The sequence below is a fragment of the Garra rufa genome, chromosome 15, assembly GCF_049309525.1.
Source record: "Garra rufa chromosome 15, GarRuf1.0, whole genome shotgun sequence".
Lineage (NCBI taxonomy): Eukaryota > Metazoa > Chordata > Actinopteri > Cypriniformes > Cyprinidae > Garra > Garra rufa.
This window is the reverse complement of record NC_133375.1, coordinates 729825-744120: the sequence shown is the minus strand read 5'-3', so window position 1 is coordinate 744120 and position 14296 is coordinate 729825. Positions and strand designations below refer to the sequence as shown.

The window sequence follows — 14296 nt, the reverse complement described above, 5'->3', positions numbered from 1 at the left end:
GTAAAATCTTTGACAAATTTCTGTGATATTAAAACTGGTATTGGGAGTCATCCAAATTTAATATTTTGGTATCATGACAACCTTTCTGCTCTTCTTTTAGTCCATGCTGGGATCCAGGCTTCCCCAGAATGATGTACAGAAAATGGAGCCAATCAGCACACCCCGAATCACCCCATTGTCCAATCAGATTCCAGGGGCCCTGAGCAATGGCACTGCACCTGTTGAATCCACTGCTCCAGTGCCTCTTGAAATTATCCCTGTGACCCTGAATGAACCCAAGGAGATCCCTGTTACAACAGCTCAACGTAAGTATCATGCATGCACACTAGGGTTGGCCATTTCACATGATGTACACATGCAACTGGAGGTCATTGGCTGTTGCGTCATGTCTTGTAACACTCATTTGAACATACTTTGGCAAAATTTGACAAACTGACACATGTTGGAATGTCTTTTCTGTCTTTAGTGGACCTGAAGGCCCAACCCGACCCATCCCCCATTCTCGGTCGTCTGACCCAGCATCAAAATGCAGCACTCCAGTCGGACCTGCCGGCTCAGGCCCGAGACCCTGCCCCACTTCCCCCACACGATGGGCCTTCTCCGACACTGAAAACCCACTGTGAGCCTGTCGTCACCATGACAGAGCTGCCACAATCCAGAAACATCAGACCACAGAGACGGAGAGTGCCCCCTCCCTCTAAGGTAACAGAAGTACCCTATAGCACCTTTTTTGGTTTGTGTGCGTGTTCCGTTGTAAAATGTATTACTGCAAGCTTCAAAACGAACTTCCCATTTTAAAATGATTCTGAAATGCCCTGTGGAAATCATGACCTAAATAAAATATTCAAATCTGAAATGAGCATCATGATATGATGGCTGTAATCCATCTTCAACAGCATTTCACCAGTTCATTTCATAAAACTAATATCTGATATGCACAAACTCAGAGGTCCTAGAAACCCAAAATCTCTAATACTATATAAAATACAACATATTTCGTCCATGTTTTAATTTAAACAGTAAACTGCTGTTGTGTACTTGTGTTTGCCCAAAAATGTAAGAAGTTGTTCAAATTTAATTTAAGAATTTAGTTAACCACTGGTTTGGTCATTTGATTTAAATCATAAAACCCAAAATCCAGAAAAACGAAACCTGACAACATAGATCTTGGGGAACAAAATTAATTTAAAGTTTTATTAATGTAACCGTTTAGACATCCCTTTTGATTTATTAGAATTTAAGTAAACCACTAAAAACAGATTCCAGAATTAAAATGGAAAACACAGAATCTAGGAGAAATTAATATTTTCCTATTTACTGAATGACTCTAATGACTTTTTCATTTTAATGTACAAATGATTATGCGTTTTGTTTGCCAGATCCCCTCTTCGGCAGTAGAGATGCCAGGCTCTGCTGATGTGTCCGGGCTGAACGTGCAGTTTGGTGCGCTGGATTTTGGATCTGAATCCACTGTGGACAATCTCAACCAATCAGAAAGTAGCTGTCAGGAACCTGTGGCCGCTCCTCAGACCCAGAGCAGCCTGTACTCCAAACCCACCGCCATCAGGTCTATCCGCTCACCTGTGTGTCTTTCGTTTGTGTTTACTAGATCTTAAAGGGATATTTGTGATCCTGGACCACAAAACCAGTCATAAGGGTCCATTCTTTTTTTTAATTGAAACATCTAAAAGCTGAATAAATAAGGTTTCCATTGATGTATGGTTTGTTAGGATATTTGGCTCTGATACAACTACTTGAAAATCTGGAATCTGAGGGTGCATAAAAATCTAAATATTGAGAAAATCGCCTTTTAAAGTTGTGCTAATAAAGTTCCTCGTAATGCATACTAATCAAAATTTAGGTTTTGATATTTGTGATAAGAAATCTACAAATTATCTTCATGGAACATGATCTTTACTTAATATCCTAATGATTTTTGGCATAAAAGAAAAATTGATAATTCTGACCCCTACAATGTATTGTTGGCTAATGCTACAAATATACCCGTGCTACTTAAGACTGGTTTGTGGTCCAGGGTCACATTTCACCCAAAAAGCTATTACTCAGGATACCCAGATTAAATCTATCAATTCATTTGGATTACAATGAAACTTGAAAGTTTTGTTGAAATGGCTTCCATTGGAGGGACAGAAATCTCTCAAGTTTTACTTTGTGTATTGAAAATGATTGGATTTGGAACTACATGAGGGAGAGTAAATGATGACAGAATTTCTGAAGTAATACATTCATTAACATTGTGTAAATATGGTAGAATTTGCCTACAGAGTTAGAAATCAACATTGACACGCATACTGTTGATAAACCCCAGAACGTTCCACAAACGAATGACTAATGCATTTCTAATCAGATTTTTCTTGTTTTAGTGAGTCTCGAGGTGGCTTGCCCCCAGCAGTAATGGAGTCCAGTTACCCATCAGCCACTATTGGTTTACCGAGCACTACTGCCCCTCCTGTCTTGGCTCCATCCTCAGCTAGCAGAGTGGAGTCATCCACCACCACACCCCTCAGTGTATGACCAAAATTAATCACATTTAATCGTTGCACGGCAAAATTTCACAGGCAAAACACAGCCTTTTCTACTCTAATCCTCACGATCGGTTATACATGCAGGTTTTGCTCGTGTTCAAGTTCACTACTTTGACCAACAGAAAGCTGCTTGTTTTTGAAGTGATTTGTGTAAGCCAGCGGTTCTCAATTCCAGTCCTCGCGCCCCCCCGCTCTGCATATTTTGCATGTCTCTCTTAGTTAACACACCTGATTCAGATAACGAGCTCGTTAGAAGTGAGGTCCGTGCAGGATGTGTTCCGATTGACATTGCCTGCACAGTGTTCATTGCTCCCTGCTCCCTAAGCGGGGGAAATCTGTTTACTATACTTCGAAACATTCATTCACATATTTGCGCTACGCCACCGCATGCAGCGTCTTCACACACAGATGAAACTTACTAGAGAAGTGTGACATAAGTGCATCTGTAAATGAATGCATTTTAAATCTACGTCTCGCACGCTTTAATGACCTTCAAATGGAACACATACGCTCGCTTCGAACTAATGAATAATGGCGGAATATCCTGTGATGTCCACTTCGAAGGGCAGTAACGTTGGAATAGAACAAACGTCGGAAGCGATACGTGAAACACACAAAATATGCAGAGCGGGGGGGCACGAGGACTGGAATTGAGAACCGCTGGTGTAAGCGGTGCTTCATGCATAATGAAGCTATTAATATTGACACTTTTTTTTGGCTGCATTTTAATTTTTTACTTGGTCCAAACCATAAAGAATCTTGTTCAGGATTCCTATGTTTATGGAAAATACCTGGAAAATTAGAAGAAATTTGATACTTTTAATCTCTGGGTTTTTTTAAGACCGGAAAAGCAATAGTGACATTGTAACTTTTTCTATTTTTATTTTAAATCTTATTTTTTTTTTTTTACTTTTTTTGAAAGTTTATTTTTTAGTTTGCATGGTTATAGAAAACTAAAACTGAAACAAAACCGTTAAATATTGCACTTAAAATAAATGTTAACTGAAAAAACAAATGCACCTAGCTCACAAGGCAACATTTCTCTTTGTAATGTACTAAAATAACTAAAAACCAATATGAAAATCGGAAAAAAGGCATATATTTTAAAGAAATGCTAAAATGACAAACACAGCAAAATCACTAGAACTTTAAAATTAAAATGGAAACTGAAAATAAAAAATGATTCCAAATATTAATAAAACTATAATAGCATCTCAGTGATACTAAAATAAAACTGTTAGTTAATCCAAAAAAACGTGAATTTTAATGAATTTAAAATCCTTATCTATCAAGAGCAGTTAAGTCATTGTTTCACTGGTCAAACTAGGGATGCTCATATTGACCGCTTAACCGTTAACCGACAGTAAGAATTTTAACCGATCAGCTAAACGGTTTAAAAGGATTTTTTTTTCTATTCTTCTTTTTTTTTTTAACGTTTGCTGCATGGTGAAAGAATGCTATTTGTAAGTTATCTGTTTACTCACGCACGCGTGTCGACACGTGTGGCTGTACAGACATATTTCGCTTCACCTTTACTTAGTAAACAGATGTAGTATATGCAACTCAATGGCAAGTGGCGTTATTGGGTTATCAGAGAGTGAATCTGAGTGAATGTATTCAAATTCTGAATGAATTATAGTCTAGAAAGTGCGCAATAGGCGCTCCCGTTACAATCACTGGAAAGCTATCACTCATCCTAGAATAGTTCATCGCAATCTCATAAAGTTATTAAAAAGTAATAAAATAACCTTTACACTGCACAATTAATCTCTTATTTATATAATGCCAACACTTTCTTTGTTTTAATAAGAGAGTTCGCGAAAGTGTAGAAATCAGCAAAACTGAAACCGGCACTTTGGTTGGTGAGTGGATTGTAACATATCCTCCTCTGATTGGCCACAGTGATAATCAAATCAACATACATGTCTGTGATTGGCTATTGCTGAATGCTGTAAAACGCGCGCTTCTCCTCACGCATATGACAGTGGATGGAAGTCCCGAACCGCAAATTGAAAGGGTTTTTGTGATGGTGTTTTTTTCGCGGATCTAAGAGTTAACAGGCAGCGGTCCTGCCTATCCGTACAGCATGTGGACATGTTAAAAACTAGGCACACTGAGGTATTGGCTGGCCTGCTATATATTTTTATGTCCGACGAGAAGAATAAGACCGGTACAGTTCTTCAAAGTGCATAAAAGGATTCAGTGTGTTTTAGTTTTGTCATCTTAATTAGGTAGTTATTTAATCTATACATATTTAGTGTAGGCCTATTTATATTCTTTTTTTTTTTTTTCATTCAGATTTTCTCTGTTCTCAGAAGTGCTGCTGATGCGTGATAATTTAAGTATATTTCAATACAGTTTTTGTTGTTGCTCTGTATGCTGCTGTTTGCACGTTAAAATAAAACATTTGCTTGTATTTTTAATGTATCATCACAGATACTTGTGCGTTCTATTTTTATTTTAAACTAATTTATTATTCTAATTTTATCAGTTAACGGTTAATGTTCGGATAACGAGCAAAGGTTGTCGGTCAGGAAAATTAACCGAAATGAGCATCCCTAGGTCAAACCAATTGTACCATTGTTTGAATTTTCTTTTTTTTTTTTTCATGCATTGTCTATATACACGGAAATATTAGTTTATCTAACAGCTGAATCCATTTCTCCACAGAATGGATTCGGTGAAATGAGGACTTCCAGCACACAGGAAGGTAAATGAGTTCTAATTGAATTCTGTACTTTCTTGCTAGTTTAATTTGTACCATAGGCCACATTTAACCTCTTTGTCCTGATGTATCTGCAGCTGCTCCGTCCAGCACACCTCAGCCCGTTTCCACAAACTTGCCCACAGAGAACGGCTTGTCATCTTCATCCCTCTCATCTTCCTCCTCTTCAACAGCAGCGCCTGCCCTCAGCACAGCTCTTCCATCACTTAGCAGGTACGACTGACCACCCCAATCGAATTTCAGTCTCGTGAGGAGAAGATAACATTAATGAGAAGCAATCAATCTTTTTTTTTTTTTTTTTTTTTTTTGCTCCTCAGTCACGTGAGCAGCGTTAACTCTCCTGGATCTTCTGCGCCCATCAGCTCTTCCCTGAGCGTAAGTGCCTCTTGTGGCTCCTCCAATTTCCCTTGTTAGCTTCCTCGCTTCACTATTTTCCTAAACTTCTTTCCATTATTGTCCTAATTTCAGCTTTTCTTATGTTGTATGAGGGTTTTGTATTATGGAAAAATGTGACCCTGGACCACAAAACCAGTCTTAAGTACCACAGGTATTTTTGTAGCAATAGCCAAAAATACATTGTATGGGTCACAAGATTTTTTTTATGCCAGAAATCATTAGGATATTAAGTAAAGATCATGTTCGATTAAGATATTTTGTAAATTCCCTGCTGTAAATATCAAAACTTAATTTTTGATTAGTGATGTGCATTGCTAGAAATTAATTTGGACAACTTTAAAGGTGATTTTCTTAATATTTAGATTTTTTTGCACCCTCAGATTCCATATTTTTAGGGCCCGAGCACCGATGGTGCGAGGACCCTCTTGGATCTGCTCCGTTTATTATTATTATTATTATTATTATTATTATTATTATTATTATTATTATTATTATTAGGGCCCGAGTCCAGAATGGGCGAAGGCCCTATTGTTCTTCCAAGGATTTTTTTCTTCAACCTTCCGGGCACTTTTGGGGGCCTTAAAGGAACACTCCACTTTTTTTGGAAATAGGCTCATTCTCCAACTCCCCCCGAGTTAATAAGTTGATTTTTACAGTTTTGAAATCCATTCAGCCGTTCTCCTGTTCTGGCGATATCACTTTTAGCATAGCTTAGCATAGAATTACGGCAGCAAACTTCCTTGACTATTACGCTGGAATGGAAGTGTAGTTCCTAATCTTATCAGCCTAGAAAATTGAAGCTTTGCATTTCCACCAGTCTTAGTACACAATATAACTACAGAAGAGTCAAGTTTTAAATAGGACAAATAGTTGGGAGTTGGAGAATGAGCCTATTTCCAAAAAAAGTGGAGTGTTCCTTTAACATACTCAAACTCTTGAAAATTTGCACACACATTGGAATCTGCGGCCATCAGGACGCCACAGAGGCTGGGACCCGGGCGTGGTACAGGGCCTCTACAGCGCCCCCTGGAGCACAGTCAGAAAACTTGATGTACTGCGCACACATACTTGCACATATTCATATGAAACTCGGTACACATATAGATCTCACTGAGCCAAACATCTTTTGTACTCTGTCATAGGCTCCACTCAACAGGAAGTGAGATATTTAGGGCAATGTAAAAAGCGCATGCTCTGGAATTTGAAATACTCCTTCCAGGATTTCCATAGGATTGTCACCAAACTCGGTCAGCATGATCTCAAGACATTGGGGATGCCAATTTGCGAGGGGATTTTTGATATCTCGAACGGTTTGGCCATGGCAAGGCAACAAAGTTATGGCGAGAAATGAGAAACAGAAAGTGTCTAATAACTGTTGCACACATTGCGTGATTCTGATGAAACTTCACCAGTTTGTTCGTTTTTTTGATGCCGATTACTTAAACGTGACTATTATGAGTCAAAGTTATAGCGCCGCCAACTGGCAGCAGGAAGTGTCATTTTCAAAATGCTTTGAAATCAGCCTCTTAATTTTACTCGATTTTCTTCAAACTTCATCAAAATAATGTAAAACCACCGATGAGAATATGTAAAGGGGTCGATGATAAATCAAATGCTGTTGCCATGGCAACGTGTCAAACTTTAAAATTAGGTTCATGTCTTTTCGAGGCAGATCACATGCTTAGAATTTCATGAAACTCAACACACACATCAGTGTTAATGATAGTTAGACACTGGCGAAAGGTCATAAATGGGTGTGGAGCAGGCACTCTATAGCGCCATCTTTTGACAAGTTGCGGGGTTAGTTTTTCCTACAGTCACCAAAATCTGTACATATATCGTTCTCATCGATCTGGACAACTTTCTAAATTAAACTCATTAGCTACAACCAACAGGAAGCTGGCTATTTTGATTTGAAAAATCAGGCTGTAAACAAATTCATACTTCTCATAAGAGCAACTTGCTGTTCACACCAAACTTTTTTAACATGAAGAGAATATTCTGAAGATGCTGAATTGCGAGCGGTTTTGGGATATCTTGAACGGTGTTGACGTGGTGATTTTTTAAAGTGATAGTAAAAAAGATTTTTTTTTTATATCTTTAAAGTGCAGCATCCAAACTCTTTAAAACTTTTTTCACAGAGAACTAGTTATTCTGAGCAAACGCTGTTATTTTCACAAGTATACAAGCTTCTATGAATTAAAGAAAATTTAAAAAAGAAATTAGAAATCTCCTCTCACTCTGCCTGCCTCGAAGTATGTGTGTGCGTTGAGTGTCAGAGTGAGTGTAAGGGGGATGTTAATTCACAGTACATAAACTAATGTTAAAAGATACAAATTTACATTTTAATAATGTATGAATACTTTTTTTAGCTTAATATTAATTAACATGAATAAATGCTATTTAATTATTGTTCATGTTAACTAATATAGTTAATGTTAACATGAAACTGGGTGGCAAAATTTTATATATTGTGTATGTGTCTGTGTGTTGATTTTAATGTGTAACCCTTTCAATGCTGTAAACTTTAAATCCAAACTGGCAGAGCGTTACTGCGAATGCATGTGCCAACTGGGCACCATTTTCCTGATGCGATTGGGATGGCGATTGCGCAGATGGCGAGGACCCTTTCATCGCTGCTTGCAGCTTTAATTATTATTTTTATCCAAAATGAATTGCATTTTTGAGGGCCTAAACATACCCAAAAACTCATGAAACTTTGCACACATATCAAACCTGGCGAAAATTTACATCTGATAAGGGTATCAGAAGTGGGTGTGGCAAATTGGCTCGACAGCGCCACCTTTACACGTTCAGCGGTGTGCGCTTTCAGCTGTGATTCACGTACATGCACGAAAATCGGTACACACATGTAACACACCAATACCTACAAAAAAGCCTCTTGGAGCAAAATCTGAAACCCAACAGGAAGTCGGTTATAATAATTATCTTATCTTTTGTGTCATTTTTGCCATTTTCAAGCCTCGTATTTGAACGAACACCTCCTAGAGATTTATTCCGATCAACGCCACATTTGGTGAATCAAATCTAATGCCCTTTTTGACGTTAATTTGCGAAGGATTAGAGTTTTCATCAGAGGGCGTGTCCGTGGCGGCCTGACAAATTTCGATGCTTCGCCATGAAAAAGGAAGTTGCTATAACTCAGGCATACAATGTCCGATCTGTCCCAAACTTCACATGTGTGATAACACTCCTGACCTGAGGACATCTGCATGCCCATATTCAGTTATAGTCATAGCGCCACCTGCTGGCAACAGGAAGTGTCATGCTGCACTTTGCATCAAACTTCTAGAGATTTATACAGATCAACACCAAAATCAGTCTAATATAAAGGCTTTAGTGATGTTAAATTGTGAAGATCTTGAGTTTTCGTTAAAGGGCGTGTCTGTGGCGGCCTGACAAAGTTTGACGTTTCGCCATGGACATAGAAGTTGTTATAATTCAGCCATAAAATGATCTGCCTCAAACTTCACAGGTTTGGTATGAGTCCTGGCCTGAAGACACCTAAAGGCAAATATTTTGATATTATCATAGCGCCACCTGTTGGCAGCAGGATATATCATATCTTTCACTAACTCAAACATACCAAGGTCAGTCTTCACCAAACTTCATATGTTTGATAAAAGTGCTGGCCTGAACACATCTACATGCCAAAAATCAGTTATAGGCATAGCGCCACCAGCTGGCAGCAGGAAGTTTGGCACATATAAATGACTTTGACATTTCTCCTATATTTACTGTATTAAAAGCATACTGCCCTGTTTTCCTAAAGCAACCGGTCGCGGTGAGCCCAGGTGCGAGGGCCCTATCATCGCTGCTTGCAGCTTTAATTAAATGGTTGTATCTCGACCAAATCATACGTCAATGGGAAGCTTAATTATTCAGCTAGAGTATAAATAATATAAGTATAAATCTCAGTTCGAAAAATTGACACTAATGCCTGGTTTTGTCGTCTAGGGTCACAAATGTGACTGGGTCAGTGTTGAATTGAATTGAATTGAATTTAATTTAATTGAATTGAAATGCTTCCTTCAGACGCAGATGGGCACTGACGTGAATGTGAGCCTGTCCACGTACTCTGGCTCTGTGCCGAGCATGTCCAGCTCGACAGTCAGCTCTAACGGCCTGAACCCTGGAACCCAGAGCCTCACCGCTAACGGCGCATCCGCTCCCTCTGCTGTCCGTTCTGCACCGCTGCAGACCAACATCACACCTTCCAACACCTCTGGTCAGTCCCAAAAACTTCAGCTCCATGATTATGGTGATTCAACAGCTTTGGCAATATTTTTATAATAATTGTCAATCTTTAAATAGTGTGTTTTGTTTCAAAAAAAAAATTTTTTTTTCCCTGTGTCTTCAGGTAAAGCTCCTCCTAATCTGGCTCAAGGAGTACCGCCGCTGCTGGCCAGTCAGTATATCATGGGTCCTGGTGGCCTCCTTCCTGCTTACCCGGTTAGTGTATGGCTGATCTGCTCTCTGATAGAGGAAGCCAAATGTTTATACATACACACACCCTCACACTTTTTATCTTTGCTGAAGTGTAGAGATCAGCATGTTATCTGAATTAAGAAAACATTTATACAGCTCTTTTGCCTTCGACCATCTGTTAATGTTAAGTAAAAAAAAACAGCAGAGATTGATTTTATTATAGATATTTTCATAGCTTTGAATATACTCTCATTTAAAAAAAACAAGACTTTGTTTATTATTTCTAACAAATAAGTTTTTATAAATAAAAATAAAAAAATTAGGGATGCACCGAAATTAAAATTCTTGGCCGAAGCCTAACAAAATTACACACTGGGCCGATAACAGAACACGTTTTTCGTGTTTTTCCCTCATGTATTTTACCAATTATTTTAACTATTGCATAAATTAAATTGCCAATATTTGCTTTTTACAGTTTTGTTTTGCTTTTCAAAGAGAAAAATCAATTACAAAACCATTATTTACCAAAATATTTAACACTGAACATTTTTACCCCCTTCTTGAATCAGGCATGTGTTTTTAATGTACAAATAAATGCAGTCTTGCTGAGGAAAGGGGAATGTTATAATGTATTAAAAGAGCTGTTGTAATGAATGTTATACATTTTTTATTACTTTTTTTATTTTTATTTTATTTTGCAGAACAACAGTAAAATTACAATACTAACATTTATGAATGTTGACTTGTTTTGGCGGAAAACCGCAAAAAGACCTCAGTACTACTTTTTGCTGACAGCAAAAATCTAATATCATGCATCCCTAGTGAAGTGTCGTCTTGCATATCAGTGATGATATTGACCAGTCTTGTAAACGTTTCTGATATTTGTGTCTTCTCACCCCTAAAGCCAATCTATGGATATGAGGACTTACAGATGATGCAGTCCCGCCTGCCCATGGTAACAATTTCATAGTTAATTGCATGTTTTTACACACTTGTTGACTTGTTGCATGTTTTTGACCATTGTTGGGGAAAGCTATTTTTAAGGGTGTACTCACACTAGGCAGTTTGAACCATGCCCGAGTGCGTTTGACCACCAAAGCGTGGTTCGTTTGACTAGTGTGAGTGCTCCGAACCGTGCCCGGGCGTGGCTTGTTTAGCCGTCCCTGGCCCGCTTGGAAGAGGTGGGCCAGAGCACGGTTCAGTTGGACTAACCGCGCTGAAACTCGGAACAGGACGCGTGATGTCACACTTTTGCGAGGTAATCGACGTTTTTGTAGTCCGTAATCGAAGCTGCAAAGTCATTGCTGCACTTCAGCTGGTAATTGAAAACCTCCTCATACAAGCAGCACGATTGCGTGAAAATTTTCGTGCCACAAAGGCGATAGACCTGTTTAACAATAGGCGTTGAGAGGGCTGTGGACCACCGCGGACCAAATGATTTAAAATAATTATCCACAAAGTAAACTATTTCGGGTTCAGCGCGAGCGTTGCTCTTCCTGTTTATCCTGAAACCATCGCAACATAATGACGTAAGCGTGCTCCGGCACGAATGCTGAAACCCTATGTGAGTGCAGGCCAGAGGGGGAGTGGGGAGGGGGGACAATCGTACTCGGGCCCGGTTCACGGCAACTGTGCCTAGTGTGAGTACACCCTAAATTATCAGGGAATTTTAATTCTGGAGAGAACTAATCCTTTAAGAAAAGACAGTTTTTTTCAGTGTAGCTGTTAAATTGTCTATTGATTTTCAAACATTAAACCAAGCTTTTATGGTGGAATCCTGCAGCGAGTCATTAAAGCTTCTCTTTGGTTAACAGCAGCTGTTTCGAAAGTGCTATAAGTATGAAAGATGTTGGTGCATGTTGTGTTTCCTAATGCTTGTAATGTTTGTAACCGATACCAATTATTTGCATGTTTATGTGCCCGATAACCGATATGCAGAACCGATATTTATTTACTGTTATAAATTGGTTTTCCACCAGTAAAAGTGGGTAACATTCAACAATCTGGACATGGAGCCTCATATCTCTGGGACTGAATTATGTAGGGCATTGAAAATTAAGATTCCAAAAGAAAAGTTTATGAAAAACTAGAATCTAAAATCATATTGTGATTTTAAACTTTGGTAAAAGAATATGTTCAATGCAGTTGTCTTGACAAAAATTAAAATGTAATGTTTATCTGCTTAACACCCAGGGCATCCAAGATGTAGGTGACTTTGTTTCTTTAGTAGAACACAAATGAAGATTTTTGTCAAACCACTGCAGTCTGTATTATGTAATGGCTGTCAATGGGACCCATGCATTTGATAGTCAGAAAAACATACACAGACAAAACCAAATTAAACCCAGCGGCTTGTGAAGATACATTAAGGTCTTAACACACAAAACAATCGATCTGTGCAAGAAACTGAACAGTATTTATATCCTTTTTTTTTTTAACCTCTGATCCACCGCAACGTTCAACTGTCCTGAGTGTGTTCACAACAGCCGTACAAAGAGCAAGAGACCATAACATCAGTCGATCAGGCTCAAAAGTTGGGAGTCGGTGAAAAGTCAACACTCCCGGTTGAGTTCACACAAGCAAGCTTAATCTTTTAGTTTTTAATCTGTTGCAACAATCAGGATAGACACAAGTAATTACCATTTTGAGTAGCCGCTATGCAAAGTGTAAACAATGAGAGACGTATATGAATGACAGATCGCTTCTGCGTATGCGTCTACTATGCAAGAGCATGTTAATGCATCACGCGCCGGCTGTTGTAAACACGCTCAGGACAGTTAGACATTGCGGTGGATCAGAGGTAAAAAAAAAAATATTAATACTGTTCTGTTTCTTGCACAGACCGATTGTTTTGTTTCTTAACACCACAGTATATCATCATGAGCCACATGGTTTAATTTGGTTTTGTCTGTGTATGTTTTTTTTTTTTGACCGTGGGTCCCATTGACTGCCATTATATGACTGACAGACTACAACGGTTTGAGTTAAACTGTGTTCTACTGAAGAAACAAAGTCAACTACATCTTGGATTCCCTGGGGGTAAGCAGATAAACATCAAATTTTGATTTTTGGGTGAACTATCCCTTTAACCTCAAGCACGTGCAGAGTTGAGTTCATGTGGTGGAGCTTTTACTGTGATGTTAATATGATAAATTGGCTAAATGATGTCAGTTTCTATTTTTGGATGACCTTTGATAATTAATTTCTCATAGATGAATCACGTTTTTTGTCACTTTTTGTGCAGGATTATTATGGCATGACTTTCCCTGGTACAGCACTAGCTGGCAGAGATGGAGGATTAGCAAACAATCCCTACTCAGGTAAGCAGCCATCGTTATTGTTTTTAAAGCACTAAGATTATGTTAGCACACATAGGACAAGAGTTCAGTCTAAAAGACTGTTCTACTTTGTCTTGTCTTGTACAGGTGAGCCTACCAAATTTGGCCGCAGCGACTCAAACTCCCCAGCCCCTGCCACCAGTCTCTCCTCAGTGCCCTCACAGTCTCAACAGAGCGCTGTTCCCCCTCAAAATCAAGGGCCACAGAACCCAGGTCAAGCCCAGCAGGGTCAAACCCAGGCTTTCCTCAATCCCCCTCTGCCTCCAGGTTATGGCTACACCAGCCTGCCCTACTACCCTGGGGTCCCGGGAGTGCCCAGTGCCTTCCAGTACGGCCCCACTGTCTTCATGCCTCAAGCATCCACAAAGCAGCACAGCATGGGCCCGTCCAGCCAGTACCAACACCAGGGTGGATACAGTCAGCACACGTATGGCCCAGGTTAGTGGTTACTTTATTCTCATTTTAACCTCAGGAAGTCATATGAAATGATGCACTGCTTACATAAAATGTGTGTAAACATTATTCCGAGATATAGAATGACAACTGATATTTAAGATTTTTAAATGCTTAGTTTTATGATCAAAACTTTGTAGTTTTTATTGTGGGGACAAAACATCTAATACAGTGCAATGCAGTGATGGCTGAGAAATTAACAAACATTCCTCAAGCCTGATGGATCATATTTGGTACTCATTTTTTAATGTGATTTTATAAAAAATGATATATGGATTATCAAGTAAATGTAAGGTTATTCAGTCCAGTAAATGTTCATCTTGAAATATTACTATAATGTTGTTGTCTTTTATTTTTATTTTTCTTTTTAATTATACAAATATATATAT

The 14296-nt window shown here is 38.8% G+C and overlaps 1 protein-coding gene across 4 annotated transcripts in view; it reads left to right on the top strand.

The window, feature by feature from the left end:
• ubap2b (ubiquitin associated protein 2b) overlaps nucleotides 1-14296 on the top strand; it is a 39608-nt gene that overhangs the window by 11750 nt on the left and 13562 nt on the right. For all 4 annotated transcript variants that reach the window (XM_073818764.1, XM_073818765.1, XM_073818766.1 and 1 more), the window contains exons 12-18: nucleotides 101-305; nucleotides 467-702; nucleotides 1380-1567; nucleotides 2385-2529; nucleotides 5217-5256; nucleotides 5349-5484; nucleotides 5589-5646. In XM_073818764.1, the coding sequence (XP_073674865.1) occupies nucleotides 101-305; nucleotides 467-702; nucleotides 1380-1567; nucleotides 2385-2529; nucleotides 5217-5256; nucleotides 5349-5484; nucleotides 5589-5646 (1008 nt within the window). The remainder of the gene's footprint in view (nucleotides 1-100; nucleotides 306-466; nucleotides 703-1379; nucleotides 1568-2384; nucleotides 2530-5216; nucleotides 5257-5348; nucleotides 5485-5588; nucleotides 5647-14296) is intronic.